Below are 17,422 nucleotides of genomic sequence, written 5' to 3'. Positions count from 1 at the left end.
CACAATTCAGGGGATGACAAACTGAGACACAGGAACAGAACTTTCTTAAACTGACTTCATCACCGCTCAGTCTGCCGTTTCACTGTATCCGTGATAGGCTGTGAACCTGTGCCAGCTGTAACAAAACTTTCAATGCCGAATGTGTTGGTGGTTCAGACTTGGAGAAGTTTGATCTAGGAGTTATTGACTGGAAGCCTCCCACTCTCCCTTTAGGGGGAAAAATAAGCCACCAAAACCTCCCACTTTACACAAACATTATTCCTGACAAACGCTATTCTTCCAGTGTTATTTTGCACCCTTCTGGCTCAAGTTACAGTAGTCATCTCAGCAAATTGTTGCAGATTCTTGATGTTTTTCTTGCCTATTCTAATTTCAGAGAAGAAGGATTAAACAATTATTAATTCTAGAAATTAGGCTTTAGCAACTTAGCTAGTGCTGAACTGCTGAGCCAAATAGATTTTTTTGTTTATTTACAAGAATATTACTGCATTTAAGGAAAACCTTCCTCTAGGAAGCAGCTCTCACAATAAGAGGGATCTTGAAACAATTAAGTATAGCTCTTTAACCTGTATTGTGCTGTCTCTTGCATATGCTAAAGTCCAGTGTAAGTAATTCTTAAGAGTGTATATTGTGCACATTTTTTCCATGGAAGTTTTTGTCCACCAAAAAGTGTTTGACCAACACTGCTTCTTTAAAAGTGATGTTATAAAGCATAAAATAAATATGCAGGTTGATTTTACTTTTTAGAAGTACTGTTTACAAAATTAGCATTAATTAGGGAAAGATAAAAGCTGGGATTATGCTGGTGTTTTCCAAATAGTGGAACTAAGTGTGATCAAAACAAAGCAGACAGCGGATGTGTTGGGTCAGCATGATTGGGTAAAGTTTTAATAAAAGTTTTCAGATTTATATGACTTAAGACCCCCTCTCCAGAAGTCTGAGGATACAAAGTGTGGAAATGTGGAGAGTTATACAAATGTGTCAGTAAGTGGCATTTTGGAGCTGTCACTGAAAGGAGATGAATTCAGACAGAAGACTGAGGAAGAGGAATTTAAGCTGCAATAAGGAAGGAGGACTTGGAAGAGGAGAGTATATACTTAAAGGTGGAAGATGTAGGATGTGGAATGGAGACACTGATGGGGTAAGGGCGTGGGGTTGAAATGCAGAAAAGTTTTGAGTACAAGCTCTAAGTTATTGTCCCTACCCTCCATATGAATTGGAGTATGGAAGGAGCAGCCTTAGATATTTCTTATTCCCTTTTCTTGATTCTGGGAGTTGTTTTGGGTTTTGGGGGTTTTTTTTGAGATGGAGTGCATGCATTCCTAGGTTATCAGCATCATTGCCCATTTTCTCATGCATAACGGGGATGCTGACTGCCAGTAGAGCTGTGTATTGGACACTGTAAGTACGGATGATGTTAGTTTCTTAGTAGCTGGGGAAAACTGTGGGAATTGGAAGAGCATGGAATGACAGCAAAAGTTTGGGGCAAGTATTGAAAAATGTAATGGAGGAGAGGAAGGTCAGGGCTGTACAGTGACAGATTTTGGCAGACTTTATTTGTTCTTGCAAGGCTGACACATGCTGCTTTTATTTGTCCATGCTGACCTGCGTGCTTGTTCTTTTTATAGTTTCTCTGAGCTTCTTTGCTTTCTTTTAAGAAAATTAGAACTGGACTGACTGGAGTATGTTGGGTCAACAGAGAAAGAAGAAATGAAGAGCTGGTATGCAACCTGTGCAATAATATGGCAATGGTAACCGGTTTAGGTGCCAGAAGATGCAGGGAGGAAGATGCAGTGCAGTGCATAAGTAGGAATGACTAGTGATGGTGTTCAGTGCTCCAAATGAAAAAGATGTTAAAATTGGAATTTCTCAAACTAAAGAAAAAAAAATTGTGAAGTTCAAATATGTACCACTATAACTACTGTCTCTGGGCAATCCGTATGGCAGTCATAGGCAATCCTAGCATCCCAAACTTTCTAAATATAAACTATTTCTTTCCTTTGCCCAGAAGTTTGTTCTGAGATGTAATCATCACTTCTCTGTCTCCAGTTCCCGGAGATGGTTGTCATGTATGTGCCCAACTTGTCAACAGTCTTGATGGCAAGAAGATGCCCTTCAAGATGATCATTTCTTGAGGCAGCCCTCAAAATTCAGTCTTATACGAGGCACATGTGAGCCTTCAGAGTGTGTTCATATGAGACATGCACCTTGTATGTGTTGTATCTCAGCCAGGCTGTTGCAGGATCATATTGTGCTATACAACACAGTTGGTCTTAGAAAGTAATTAAAAAGTGTTCTGATAAATGCTGGGATTCAGATTAATGGAGCAAAACAGAAATCACTAATATGTTACCCCAGGACAAGGTTATGTGCACAATGGATTCTAGCACAAATTTGTACTGCAAGTAAATTTTGTTGAGGCAAATTTGTGAGGGAATTCTTTTGCTTTCTTGTTGGAGATTATGTACTGTTCTTCCTTTGGTCTCTTCAAGGATTGAGCTGAATCTGCTGCATCTTCTCAGGGTGGATGCAGACAACATAGTGCACCTGCTGCTTTCTACTGCAGTTTTCAGCGGTGAAAGCAATATGCAGTGCATGACTGGTTTGGCAGAACTGAAGCTGGTTCATTGCTTCCTGTTAAGCAGAATCTAAACCATGTTGGTTTAAAAAAGCAAATCAAGTATCTCTGTCTTCAGGCAGTCTCATCTGTTTCTTATGGTACTCCCCTTACTTTGATCATTCCTGTATTCTAGTGCCATATTCTAGAATGATGTGAGGTGTAACTAGTTAAGCGTAACTTACCAGTAATGGCATTTTCTGTATTGAGTATGTGTCCAAAGGAAGGTATGTGCAGAGGCAGTTAGCTCAGGCCTTGTCTGCTGTAGTTTTTTCAAAGGCAACTTTACTTAGCTCTGGTTTAGCTCTACCAGTAATAAATAATGATAATGGTAATTCTATTAAAGAAAGTGTTTCTGTAGTCCCTGGCATTTTTAGTATTATGTTGCGCTTATCTGCTGAAAGCAGCATGAGGTGAGGAAAACTGTTGAAAACATCGCTGCTAGGAAAATCTTTGTTTACACTGGTTTATACTTTGGTTCATTTTGTTACTGAAGTTGGAAAGGGCTAGAAATCCAGACACTTTTATTAAGAAATTCCTGGCACTGTTCTTTATGCAATGTTTGTTTAGCTGCTTCTCCTCTACAAAGAAAGGAGGATAGCAACAAATCTGGGACTTCCTGAACTTCTCTCTGTTTTTCCACCTTCCAAAATGGTGCTTTATGAAATGTATTTTTGAGTTGAAAATTTCCCTTCTAGATAATGTAAATATAGAGCGTGTTATTGGCAGCTGGGATGAGAAATGAAATGCAGTCAATACCCTCCCCTTTCTTTAGTAACTAAAGAAAATTGAAATATCTGGAACAATTGTTCTTCTAGTTTGATTTTTTAATTGATCCATTCACCCCAAGTCTCATATGTTAAGCAGAGCAGAGTCACTTGCGTTTCTGTAGCTGAGATTAAAATTCCCTGATTGATGGGCTTGCACTCTTTCTTCAATTTACAGAGACGTTCACCGAGTCTCCGCTCTGAGTCTTCACTGGAACAGAGTTTGCGGATTACTGTTGGTAATGACCGGTATTGCATTGGCACACCAGAGCGAAGGAGGCTACCTGATAGACTGGGCTCACCAATTGATAACCTGAGTGACAGGTATGGTCCTCCACAGATGGGGATTCAGGTTTGAAACAGTAAGAACATGGGAATGGCTGTACTGGGTGAGACCAAACATCTAATTAGCCCAGTGAATGCCAAGGGAATGAGGGTGAGAGGGCAAGCATGTAGTGATGCTTCCCTGGAGTACTCCCCCAGCCTCCAGCAAGTTGTGGTGCAGGGGATTCCTGAACAAAAGTTGCTGCCTGTGTTCATAGTAACTCTAAACAGATATTTCTTCTCTGATTTTTGTCAACTGCTTCTAAAACCCATATAAACTAAAAGTGCCCAGAGTATATTGCAGGAGGGAGCTGCTTCATGTGACATCTAACAGCTTCAGCCACCTTCTTCTGTTTCTTAGGAACCTACCTAGTCCTGACTGAAAGGAAGGTTGTTTATGAATAGTGTAAAGCTTCCACTTCCTCATTTATTGGGAGGAATAATCTACTTTCCTGATTTTTGAGAATGGTCCAGAAGAAAGCTCTAGTGTAGCTTGAATAAAATTTATTATTTTGACTTTAAAAACCCTGCGGAAGAGAAGTGAACATAGTCAGACAGTCTCATACATGATAAAGTAAGTGTTAGAATTCTTAGGGTCCCTTGATTGGAATTGGAGAGAAACATAGTTAATGAAGAGACGTCTTTTATGTTAAAAATCTGCTGTGAAGAGTGAAGTATAAATATTAGTAGATACTGTTTGGGTATGTTTGCCTTCAGTAGGAGAACAGATATAATCTGGCAAAATAAGTAAAATCAGAAGACTTTGTGCAAATAAAATAATTTTCTTTGTCTTGAATTGTGAAGTTAAAGATGGCATAGTTTGTGCCCCAGAGCATACAGTTGCAGTTTCAGGTCAGGGATAAGCATCTAGCACAAAAAAAGCACTATAACTTCCATTTTTGATGCAAATATCCCCAACTGTTAAAAAAAAAAAAAGAAAAGAGAGAGAGAGAAAAAGAGGGAAGTGAGCAGAATAAGTGAATTTCCTGTCTTTCTTAAGTGTAAGTTTCAGCAGGTGCGGAAAACCAAATGAGAGTTTAGTTTTCAGTACTGTCACATTTACGCCTTTACCTCAGTTCTCCTGGGATCAGTGTTCAATTTGTAAATCCCCTGTGCAGTCTGCAGTCTTCTGAATGAAATGAGTGCATATGCCCAGGGAGAGTACAGTGGTTGGAAGGAGCAGGAAATGGTATGTAGGAGAACTGGCACTGCTCTGGCAAATTAAGAACATGCAGGGTGGGGGAGTGTGTCCCATTGCTTCCTTTTGTGCAGTGAGGTTTTATATTTAACCTGTTTTGTGGTTATGATGCATGGTTAGAAGTAACATCAGGTACAGTGGAGTTTATTTTAACATAAGAGCGAAAATGATGAAGAACTTTCACTTTGTCTCTGTTACAGGACCCATAGATGTAAAAAAATGCTCAGAATAGACTCCTCAGAAGGTATAAAAGGTGAATCAGAATGAGAATAAGAGAAAGTGAGACCATGTAGACCTCAGTTTTTAAGTGACTTACCATATATTTGTAGTGTAGGTATGCAAGAACTCCATGTGGTTACATTCACTTTTTTTTTTTTGGTCCAATCTGTGCTGGCTGCACTTGTCTGAGCGGTGCCCACTGTCCAGAAGCTTAAAGTGTGTGACAACCTAGGCATCCCTTAGCTTTCCCTAAATCTTCTAGGTACTGCTTCTAACTTCCAAATTTCTTCACTGTTTAGACATTTTGGTTGTTTTTAAAACACACTTTGTATTTGGTTAAGGACATTGTTCATCATGTATTTTTTCGTCGTGTATTTTTTTTCCCTCTGAGAGGCTTCCCTGGTACTGGAACACTGACTTTAAATCTATCACTGGGCTTTAAAGTAGCCCTTATTGTGAATCATCATTGGGTTTAATACTGGGCATATCACATTCTTATTTGGCATGTGGTACGTTCTCATTCTCATTAAAAAAAAAAAAAACCCACAAAAAAAAAACAAAAAAGAAAAAGATAGAGTGTTTTCTGAAAATGTCTCTTCAAATTTTGAAGTAATTGGAGCAAATAATTCTGAATTTAGTTATTCTCAGCTATTTTTGCTAACTACTCTACTTAGAGATTTCAAGCAATCACTTTTACAAATTATTCTCTGTAATTTGCAGGGCCTTGGGATGGTAGAGAGGTTCATTAGCCTATAAAGGAAATAAAATACCAAAGGATGGAAATCAGGGATGCTTTTGGATTCTCTTGCAGCAGTGGATTTTCAGGATGCCCCAGGAGAATTTCTCAGGGTGTGTGTTCACGTGCAGGTCCATCCTAAAACATCTGTAAGAACTTGCCCCGAGTTTCTAGGGCAGCTGGCCTCCTGCACATGTCTAAGTAAGCATACTGAATGCTGCTGGCCTGTGACTTCAAGGTCACCTAAGCAGCTTCAGTCTTCTACTTCAATAGATTAGTATTGTTTTGTCTTCCAGAATCTCAGTATATCAAAGTGAAGAATATATCTTATCCCTCTCCCAGTCTTCCATCTCTCCCTCTGTCAGTATTTTTAAGACATTATACTACTATCTGAGCTGGCATAAGCTATACAGACCATCCCACCAATTCTTTCATCTGAGGTTAATCCAAAAGATTAGATCATATCACTGCAGAGGCTTGGTCTGTGTTAAGCTGTGCTCTGAAATAGCATTTTTTTGGCATAATATCGAGTGACAGCTGGCTTGAGTATGAACAGCTCATCTGACTTCCTATTCAAAGACTGTGTGTTAAGGTGGAGTCCTGTTGGTTGCTGACAGCAGAATACCATTATTTATTTCTGTTTCTGTGTATGTGAATAAATATGCCAAAAAGTAAACTTACCTTACACTAATTGTAGTTCTCTGAGGCATCATGTCTATGTAGTCTGTAGTCTGTTCTTCTCTGAAACTGCAAATTCCAGTAATTCATGGATTCTGTGTTGGTGAAGGAATTGGGATGGTCACAGTGGTACCACCTTGTATCCTCTCTCAGGGATGCAATAGCCTGTAGTGGACATTGCTGGCTAAAAGCACCCAAACCAGTTAAGAGGGACATATCTCTGTTGGACTGTATTTATGGAAAACATATTTCAAAGAATCACAGTTTCTGTAAGGCAAGTAATCCTTTTCCTCACGCCTGTATTTAATCTTTGGGTTTTAAGTTTGCATCATAGCTGTTCAGAGTGTATTTGGAACATCTTTCTAGTTGTAAATATAGTAGGTTTGCCATTCCTTTCTTTCCAAAGTATGGTTAAATATTCCTTCTGCTCTGTCACTGCAGTCAGAGCGTTTGAATTGTAGGTGACACCTGGCAAGCATGCATACAAATTGTTTGCACAAAAATCAGCTGAAGGTGTATGGTGAAATGCATCTGTTACTCCACCAGGTGTGTTCATGCAGCTTGTATAGGTTTAGCAAGCTCTCAGAAAAGGTGACACTGGGGATAGACATACCTTTATGTAGGCTGTGAACAGCAACATTTATGTATGAAATTTAATTCTAGCTACTTTTTAGATATTTTCGTGCTTTTGGAGAGGGTGGATGTGTGTAGTTTGCTGGAAACTGGAAAGATACCATGTAATACTGTGCGTCCTGCTGTATGCCATGTTTGCCTTATAAAATGTGTTGGACTGATAAAGCATCTAATAACATATGAAATGCTTTGCAATGATGCAGACTAGAGGTAAAGTGAAGTTTTGTGTTGGTTTTGTTCTTAAATATGCACATGTAAACTATGGAAATACTCAAGAAAAGACCTTGTCAGCTTATATGTGTTATTCTTTAGTCTGGTGACTTTAAAAACTGGGGCTGTAATTTCTTTGCAAATTTTTTTGAAGGTGTCATCTGGCGTGACTTGATTTGTCCCTTCTCAGATCTATGGAGGGATTTTTCTGAATAGGAGGACGTGATTTTTGAGGATTCAAGCAATCAATCATACATAGTTTATCTGAAGTCGATGTCTTCATCACTCAGGAAAGACATTTCTCTATGTTTTCTGTCCCATTGATTTCACTTAAGGAGCACATTTCCTTCCCATTCTTGGAGGGTCTTGCTAGATTTTTTAAACGCCTGTGAGTAACAACAGCAGCTGGTAGTTTTAAAGTGTTTTGGTTTGTTTCTGCCTGATCTAAAGAACAGTCCCAGAAAAGTTTTTAGGGGTGGGGAAAAAAGGGCCTTAGTTAAAACTAAGGCCTAATTGGAGATACTCCTAATTGGAGGTATGGGTAGGAATCAGTCCAAAAAGAAGATACTCTAAGAGATGTAGCTAGTTATTCTGGTGTTGTGCCAGTTGCATGTCCACTGGGTATAATAATGCAGGGGCTGGCACAAAGGAATGATACTATTACATTTACTATGCCTGGTTCATAGATATCTTACGGAAAACAGTGCTTCTTTTTGGGTATAGCAGTTCATGTGATTAGTGACAGTCTGTCTACGGATCTGTTGCAACAGAAAATGTTGCTTGAATTTGTGGTCCTTGTCCACAGCCGAAGATAAAAAGAGGATCTGGTTTCATTTGCCAGTGTGAAACTGAATTATACCTTGAATAATTCATATGAAATGTGACCTTGGTGTCTTGCTGGGAGAGGTGAGGAAAGGGTTTGTGGTCTGAAATACGATAGTAAGGTTTTTTTAAAACGTGTAGTCTTTCTCCTTCACAGAAATAAATCCATCCTGTCAATTTTTCAAGGCTTTCCTTCTGCAGTATGAGTTGAATTGTTCATGTCACTGTGTGTGCAGGTGAATTCCTAGGAGGGATGTATAGTACCGTTAAAAATAAGTCTCCCTCTCTCCCCTGCCCTTTAAGTACATAAAATGTTGTTTCTATTTAGTGGTGGAGATGTTATTCTGAAATGGATTTGGAAATTTCTTACTCTTGAGTAGGAGGAAGACTTAGTTTACTCTGACTCAAATACTTACCTTTATTCTATGCTTCTCTTACACAGGGATGATATGGCTGATGGTCCAATATTCACTAGAGGCCTCTCATGTCCTCGAGGCCTTGAGAGATATCCATCGCATGAAGATCAACCTTCAAGTCCCTTCATCATGAGACATGATGAAGACTACCGTAACCGAGATGTTTTCCTCCATCGTTCAGATTATAGTTCGCATTATGGTCGTCGAGAAGAGCTGCCTCGTGGATCTGACAGAGATGGTGACAAACTCAGGAAATCCTACCCATCGAGGCCAGAAGAGAGGGGACGAGAAATTAAGCGTCCACGGTACGAAAAGGATGAGAAGATGCATGGTGTGAGTGGAGAACATCAGGGTTTCTCATCAGGAACACGAAACTATCGCAGACGAAGCCGCAGCCGCAGTAGAAGCCCGAGCCCATCATACCTGAATGAAGAATTCCGAGAGCTTGACCGTGCAAGGAGGAAAAGAGAAGAAGAAGAGCGTAGTAGAAACTTGAATCATGATGTTTCAGGCAGTGGTTATGTGATCCCTGGCTTGACTAACACACTACAGACTTCTGAGCCTCGGTATACGTATAGGCCTGAGGAAATCCCATCCATGCCCAAAAAATCTATTTTGAAGAAACGAGTGGAGATGGAAGTAGAGTCTCCTATTCAGGTTTGATCCCTGTCTATATGTTTCTACTTTCCAAAGCAGTCAATTCATGATACAGAATGTTAGTTTGATTTCCAAAATAGAAGAGCCAAATCTTTATGTTTTCCTGTGTTTGAGAGGACAGGTATTTTTTTGCAGGCCTATACAAGTTAGGATTGCATTAGAAACTTTAAACAGTGAAGGCATTTAATCAAGAATCTTATTTATATATATATATGTATATAAAAGATCTGAGGCAGAATAAAATACCCTTGCTGAAATTCAGCCCAGGATGCTGAGATCTGGGCCAGCTTTTATAGAAAAGCTAGGTCTTTTAGTACCACAGGCAGTGAGGACATTGATCAAAGCTCTCTGTCTGTCACAGTGCCTCTTTCGTGTTTATAGACTTAGAGAACTGCCTAATGGATCTTCAGTACCTCTGGCTGAAAACATCTTTGAGTTTCCTTATTTTTTTCCCTTTGGACCGTAGGCTGGGATCAAAATTTGTACCCAAGCTATACCAATTGAGTCTCAAAATTAGAGCAATGGAAAGATAAGCGGTTGCAACCAGCGTGATAAATTGACTTTCTTTTCTCATGTTTTAGCACATCACTTTTGATCTGCCAGTTGTACTGATCAGTGTTGGTTTGACACTGACATGTTTATCTCAGGAGGTGCTCCAATACTGAGGATCCCATTCTATACCTATTGTTGGAAATCCTATTTAATATGGCATTAATTATGCCTCTCTGAAGAAGTGACTGGGAATAACCCCAGTGCAGTTGTTTTTACCTGTCTTAAGGTGTTGAAATCCTTTTTGTCTGTGATTAAACTCAAAGCGTAGCCAAAATTATGTTATGGGGTTTCAATTTAAAAGTTTCAGTTCTTATGCTTGCAAAAAATTAATGGAATATAATTGTGATTTTGTGTATTTTCTGAGATAAGTGTTCATTGCTGGACCTGACATTCCAGAATCATTAGGCAACTTGTTTTGTAATCTTCTGTGTTCTCTTTCAACTATATATTGTCTTTTCTAACTCTTTTCTTCAGCTGTGAACTCAAGGAGACATTAACACACATTCCTTTGTTTGTTCTGTGAGGTGCATAGTTGCCTCCGAAGGTGCTGTTGTAAATAGTAACTTCTCTCTCTTTCAGCCTGAGGGCTTTTCAAGCAGTCCGGCTCCCAGCAAGGATCTTCCTCTTCTTTCTAGTCATTCGTCTTTGCCCCAGAGCAACGACACGGCTCCTTTTGCCTCTGAAGTGGAGAACTTTCTCAAACGGTTTAACAAAGACTCTGTTGTAGAGTCTGCAAATAAGGAGTTGCGTGACGGTTTATATGAGTGGAGCCCACTTTCTGGGACTCCCAAAGATGCTTTCACGTTTGAAGAGAAGTTTGGAAGCTTCTTAAGTCACAAGGAAAAGGTAGAACCCAAGTCAGAGCCTGCTGATCGCCATACTGACTTCCTGCTGCCTCACGAGAGGGCCAGTCAGGATGGCAGTGGTTTTTCCCGAATTCTGGGCATGATGGCTGATTCTGTCAGTGCTCAGGAGAAGAGGAGGCGTAGTTTTCCTGACATTGAGGATGAAGAGAAATTTCTTTATGGTGATGAGGATGAAGACACCAAAAATGAATCTCTCCCCATTCAGAAGCCCCCAGTGAGTTGTGGCAATGAGATAATAAGCCAGAAAGTGAGCCCACCTCCTTCTCCTGCTCCAGCTGTCAAGCTGGATCCTTTAGAAGAGCCTAATGCTGAGTATGCGAAGATCCATGACTTACTCAAAACCATTGGACTTGACATTGGTGTTGCTGAAATTGGAAAACTGGCTGTTCGTACCCAGGAACGTCTTCATGGCAAAAAGTTGGCATCTCGTTCTCCTGATCGTCGCTCTTCAGATCCTCGCAGACTGGACCCTTGGGACTTGCGTCGCAGCCGGAGTGACACTCGTTCTCCTGAGTCAGGCCAGAAGTGCTCAGCATCACCTCCAGTCTCTTTCCAGCAGTCTAAAGATGCATCCTCTCTTCAGAAATCAGAATATACTAAGAACAAGCCAGTGGGACAGGATATACCCCCGTGTGCACCAGAACAGCCTCTTCCTTCTGTCTCTCTCATTCCCTCAGTTCCACCAGCTCCTGCTAGTTTGCCACCTACACCTACTTCTGTTTCCCAATACCAAATTCCCAACTATTCCCAGTTCACTGCCACTCAGATGCCCCAAAACTATCCACCTCCCACAATGGCTCCTCCAGGATACGATGCATATGGGCACTATATGGCGTATGCAGCCCCTGGCTGGACCATGTACCCCCCTGCCCAGCAGCCTAATCCTACACTGCCAGAAGCTCATGGTCTTCTTACTATGGCCATGTCAGCGAACCCCACGCGTCCCAACCTCCGGGTGATTGAGACAGTCTCTATGGGAAAGGATGTCCCTGATTTAAAAAGAGATGGTTCTGTGCTTGTTCATGTCCCTACCACTCCTGCTCATTCCAAAGTGCCCCTTCGTCTGTCTTCACACCCTCTCAAAAATACCACAGAAAAGATGTCGGATGAAAAAAATCGGGCAGCTCAAAAGCAGAAGGTATGTTATCTATTCTGGTACATCAAAATATTGATTGCTGGGGTAGAAGCTTTTCCTCTTCAGGTGTGCCTTTTTTTTTCCCTGAGTGGCTCCAGTTTAAAAGCAGTGGGACTAAATTTGCTTTTGTTAAAGATTTCTAGGCATTTGTCCATATTACTTTGTGACAATTTTAAAAAATGCCTTTAAAATCCCTCAAAGTTGTATCCCCATAGGTTATAACTGAACAGATGAAATCAATCACAAAGTTGAAGTTCTTGGGGCCAGCCAAAATCTTACAGAAAAAACACATGGTGGCCACAGGTTGGCTTTATTCTGCTGAGCTTTAGATACTGAAATACCTGCAGATATCTAGATAAATAAATACCTGAAGGGTTGGTATAAAGAAGATGGAGCTGGGCTTTTTTCAGTGGTGTCCAGTGGCAGGACAAGAGGCAACGGGCACAAACTGAAACACAGAAGGCTCCATCTGAACATGGTACATAGTACAATAATACCATGGTTATCCCTGTATTAGACATTCTTAAATACATACTAAGGGATGTCATTCACAGTTGCGTACAGTTTTCCCTCTACATTTGTATTAATCATCTCTTATAAGAATACAAAATCCGAAGAACTTAAGGGAAACTGTTCTTTACTTGCTGCATCTGACACCAGTTTAGGTTATTGGTGTTAATGTTTTCCTCTTCTGCTTACCTTGGTTTGTATGATAATTAGAGAGTAGTGGGGAAGAACGTATTTTAAAATAGGAAACTAGTTATATAACTGTCAAAGGACTGGAAGATTCCTGAAAGTTGTTTGGGTTTTCAAACTGGTGTCCACTCATTCTTTGTTGTTTAAGTAAGGGCATAGAACCATAGAATGGTTTGGGTTGGAAGGGACCTTAAAGATCCTTTAGTTCCACCCCCCCTGCCATGGGCAGGGACATCTTCCACTAGATCAGGTTGCTCAAAGCGCCATCCAACCTGACTTTGAACACTGCCAGGGATGGGGCATCCACAACTTCTCTGGGCAACCTGTTCCAGTGCCTCACCACCCTCATTGTAAAAAATTTCTTCCTTATGTCTAATTTAAATCTACCCTCGTTTAGTTTAAAACTGTTGCCCCTTGTCCTGTCACTACAGGCCTTGGTAAAAAGTCTCTCTCCATCATTCTTATAAGCCCCCTTTATATATTGAAAGGCTACAATAAGGTCTCCCCAGAGCCCTCTCTTCTCCAGGCTGAGCAACCCCAACTCTCCCAGCCTTTCTTCATAGGAGAGGTGTCCCAGCCCTCTGACCATTTTCATGGTCCCAACAGGTCCATGTCTTTCTTGTCCTGGGGGCCCCAGGGCTGGATGCAGTACTCCAGGTGGGGTCTCACAAGAACAGAGTGGAGGCAGAGAATCACCTCCCTCGACCTGCTGGCCATGGTTTTTGTGCAGCCCAAGATACAATTTGCTTTCTGAGCTGCAAGCGCACATTGCAGGCTCATATCTAATTTTTCATCTACATACGCATATCTGCATTGGAGACATTCTTTCAGTGTAGCTGTACTAATGATACATTGTGTTGGTAGATCTGCTTGTAGAAGAGCAGCACATGGCAGAGCCTGGAAGCTTTTTGCCTACTCAGTTATATCATGCTCCTCAGAACAAATCAGGCCATGGAAAGATGGACCACTGAATCCAAGAGAGGCTCAAAAGAAGTCACTTTAAATTTTTGGTCTGAGATAATCTCTCTGCTTTTTGTTTGAAGTGACTTAAAGAGGAGTACTTACACCAAGTGCTACATCAGCAGATAAGTGAGCTTTCACTGCTTGCAGGAATAATAATTTCTTCAGCTGACATGGTTGAAATTTTGTTGTTAATGAAACTTAGCACTACTGGAAGGGCTCTGTGGGCTGAAGGTGTCTGGTTTTCTCCTGCCGTGACATACCCTGGTAGCTCACCTATGCATCTTGGCAGAACTTCTAGGGCTTTGTCTGCACTACAGACATCTTTGGCTTGGGCTTAGTGCACCGTTTTTTTGCTGGGATGTCTTGGAGTATGAAAACTTGCATGTTCCAGTTGATGCCCCTGTGCTGGCAGAAAACCCAGAATGAGAGAATGGTGTTTTGGTGATTGAAAAAAAAAAACCACAAAACCACAAAAAACTTGTGTCGTTTAAGACGTGGCCTAACTGTGTTGGTAGAACTCCTTCCAGGGCTTGCTCCAGGCAGGATGTAGGGATCCTGCCAACATTTACATTGCCATAGTAGTAGTGATTCTCTAGGGAAGACAAAGCCTTGGGGCAGTTGTTGTTTGTTCAAGGGAGGAGTCAGTAGTAAGCTTTAAGAGCAATGTGAACATAGAAAAATTGGGATTTGTCTCCTGAAAAATGAAGCTGGGAAGGAAATTGAAAGAACTTTTCAGGTTTTATTTTAGTATATTGCCTGGCTTCCTTCTGTGAGAATCAATGAAAACCAGTGAAAAGCGGATTTGTGAGCTTCTCATGCCAGAGTTTACCTTATTGAGCAGGAGACAAACTTCATCCAGGTGTTTCATTTCAGACAGTTATGCCTGCAAAATATATTTGGTGATACAGTTACGATCAGATTGAAGCAGAAGCCTAAATAACAACTGAAATTGGCCAGAGTCAAAGCAGGAGGCAAGGTGAAGGGCTGTGAAGTCTTTTGTCACTGATGGAACATGCTAGCTGCAGAGATACTCCATGAGTTTTGAAGAGCCATTCAGCATTGATCTTGCTCAGCCCTGTAGAAGATAGTCAGCTGAGCCTAAGTGCCTTGGGAAGTGGTGCAACAAACAAAGAAGTTTTGGGGAATACACTGCCCAAAAGACAACAATCGCATTCATATAGGGTTGAAGCGTGAGCACATAATATAGTTACCTGCAGACGCAGAGGGAGAAGTGTATTTGTTGTGTTAAAATCCTCAAGAGCATTTTGAGAATAGTGAGCAGTGTCCTGTGACTGCCAAACTGAGGTCTTGCTGTCATTCTTGCAAGACTGATTGACTTGTGTTGGGAAGAGAAGAAAATCCAGTCCCCTTCCAATCTGTTTAGGTGATAGAAGAGAGAGAAAAACTGAAGAATGAACGAGAAGCACGGCAGAAGAAGCTTTACTATCTCAAGACTGAATTGGACAGACTTCGTAAACAGCAAGGTACAGTGTGCACACACACACACACACACACTTTCTTTTTTTCCACTGGGATGTGTCACAAGTCCTAGTACCTGCTAGGAGAAGTGAAGACCAAAATAATAATAGTCTATAGTTTAAACTCTTGAGAAAGCAGTGACCTAATTACTACATTAAAATTAATTATGTCAAAATGTGGTTGTTACACTGAAGCAAACAGTTGCTCTTGCATCTTCTTCAGCAGCTTGGTAAGTTAAATGAATTGCACTTTGTGCGTTTTAGTGCTTCTTTAGAAGAAGTAAGAAATAGTAACTGAAGACATGTCATCATGCCTTTCAATTTTTCATTAATCTTATTTGGAGAAGAAAAAGTCCTTTCTAGAGAGAGTTAACTTTTTTATTTTTAAAACTTTTGTTTGGTTCAAGTAAATACTAATTTCCCTCACCTTTGGAAAGTGATACTTTCAGGTTAGAATGTACGATTAACTTTTGCTTGTTTGGTCACATAGGGAAATAGTGATTATTAAATTGATTCTCGAGGATTATGGTGCCTCTGTTAGGGGTGTATATTAAGGCAATCCTTACAGAGGTGGATTGTGCAGATTTAGTGATGCTGTACCTGAGAGTCAGTTCCATCTTTACAACTTCCTAGTCAAGATTTAGCTATACTATTTTATATTAGTATTTTACTTGTTGCTGGAATAGTTGTACAGATCTTAAGACAATTTTCCTGTTGCATTTCCAACTCTTCTACTTCCTTGATTGGCTCAGGAGAGATGTTGAGGAAAAAACGCCGTGAGAAGGATGGACACAAAGACCCCTTGTTGGTTGAGGTGAACAGACTACAAGAGAATATTATGAAGGAGATTTCAGAGCTACATAAAGAATCTGATGCAGCTGACAAGAAGCAGTCTGAGCTGGACAAAGTAGCACAAATCCTGGGGATTAACATATTTGAAAAACCCCGGAAACCATCTGTGGAAACCAAAGATTCCTCGGAAAAGAACAGCAAGTCAGAAAATGCAAAAGGTCTGGAGAAAACGTCTTCCTCCAACAAGGTAAAGTCTTCTGGCCTGTGTGCTAATGATTTTCCCACTAAGAGAAGAGGGCACTGGGGAGACAGCTGCTCCCAAACATTTACTAAAGGATCATTTGATGTCATTTGTTATCACATCTCATATGCTGGTTTTGATGGTGCATGCAGGTGAGAGTCAATGTATAATTTGTATATGATTTCCCTCAGGGTTTGTGCAGTTCAGTACCACTTACTGTTTTTGATCTTGGTTTTGCTGAGGTGTTGGTTGGATTGAACAGTGTCATGAGTGTTTGTAGCTGTTTGGTCTCAATGCCATACCAGGAGGACAGACTTTTTTTTCTCTGAGACATTTCTGGCATGGCCTGTCAAGGAGGAATGTTTGTAGCAGCAAAGCTCTCTGCAAGTTTGGAGCATGTTGGTCTTCTCACTGGGTGATGATATTAACAAATCACAAGACTTACATATGATTGTCAGCTTAACGTGATTATTATGTACATGCTATGTGTTCTCTCTTAAGAAATGTCAGTATGCATCAGTATGGTCTCTCTGACATGGTCTATACTACTGAGTGCTGGATATACCAAAACAGGCTTATTGTATTCCAGAAGATAGTTTTTACTTTGGAAGTAGTGTATGATAGTAACATCTGAAAGGTTGTGCATGTATTCAGAAGATTAATTATCCTGCTTTTCAGATGTTTATTCAAATATGTAACAGAAATAGCTGATGGGAGATGGTAGATGGCTTTTGTGTAGACCTTACTATATATTTTTTGCAGAGAGGAAAATGTTAGTAGGATAAGAGGTATTTCCTACAAGGTCACTCAAATCTGTGTATCCCGTAAACTTTTCCTTATGCTTCATCCTGGTCTGGTTCAGAGAACTCATTAGATGTCTTTCATTTTAAGGTTTGCTTTTGTGTTTTGTTTTTGTTGTTTCTTGAAATATCACTGAAGTTTAGTATGCACTTACTTTTACAAATCATTTGCTTCAGTCACCACATTGTAAAACTAAAGCAGGCAACAATGTCTGTTAAATCCTACATTGCATTAAGTTACATTGCTTTCTTTTCTTGAGATATGGCATGTGTGAATATATTTTTCATTATTTAACTTTCATTGTTTGTATTGTCCAAACCCATAATGACTTGATCTCCTTTTCATAGTTCCTTACTTTAACATGGGAAAATTCTGAGTTCTGGCCAGGAACATTTAATACTTTCAGATATCTGTAGGCACATAGGACACTGCCTTTAGTCTCTAAGATTCACCTTGTAATTCTGATTGTTAACTTTCTTTAATGAAAAGAAAGATGGTGCAGGCCTTTTGACACTGAGATTGGTTGACTCTGCCAACTTAAGGCCAGAAATGTATGGCTTTCTCTTATTTGTGGTCCCTTGCTGCTGAACCTGTGTCTGCGTGCTGTAGTTACATAGTCAG

General features: G+C 40.4%; 1 protein-coding gene across 3 annotated transcripts in view; it reads left to right on the top strand.

Moving 5' to 3' along the window:
• ZNF318 (zinc finger protein 318) overlaps positions 1–17,422 on the top strand; it is a 28,017-nt gene that overhangs the window by 2,260 nt on the left and 8,335 nt on the right. For all 3 annotated transcript variants that reach the window (XR_012774806.1, XR_012774805.1, XM_075496131.1), the window contains exons 2-6: positions 3,563–3,708; positions 8,647–9,277; positions 10,409–11,833; positions 14,874–14,973; positions 15,720–16,006. Coding sequence is in view for 1 of the 3 variants with exons in the window: in XM_075496131.1 (XP_075352246.1) it covers positions 3,563–3,708; positions 8,647–9,277; positions 10,409–11,833; positions 14,874–14,973; positions 15,720–16,006 (2,589 nt within the window). In the remaining 2 variants the exon portion in view is untranslated. The remainder of the gene's footprint in view (positions 1–3,562; positions 3,709–8,646; positions 9,278–10,408; positions 11,834–14,873; positions 14,974–15,719; positions 16,007–17,422) is intronic.

Source organism: Mycteria americana, chromosome 3, assembly GCF_035582795.1.
Source record: "Mycteria americana isolate JAX WOST 10 ecotype Jacksonville Zoo and Gardens chromosome 3, USCA_MyAme_1.0, whole genome shotgun sequence".
Lineage (NCBI taxonomy): Eukaryota > Metazoa > Chordata > Aves > Ciconiiformes > Ciconiidae > Mycteria > Mycteria americana.
The sequence above is the reverse complement of the archived record's forward strand: the minus strand, read 5'-3'. Positions and strand labels throughout refer to the sequence as shown.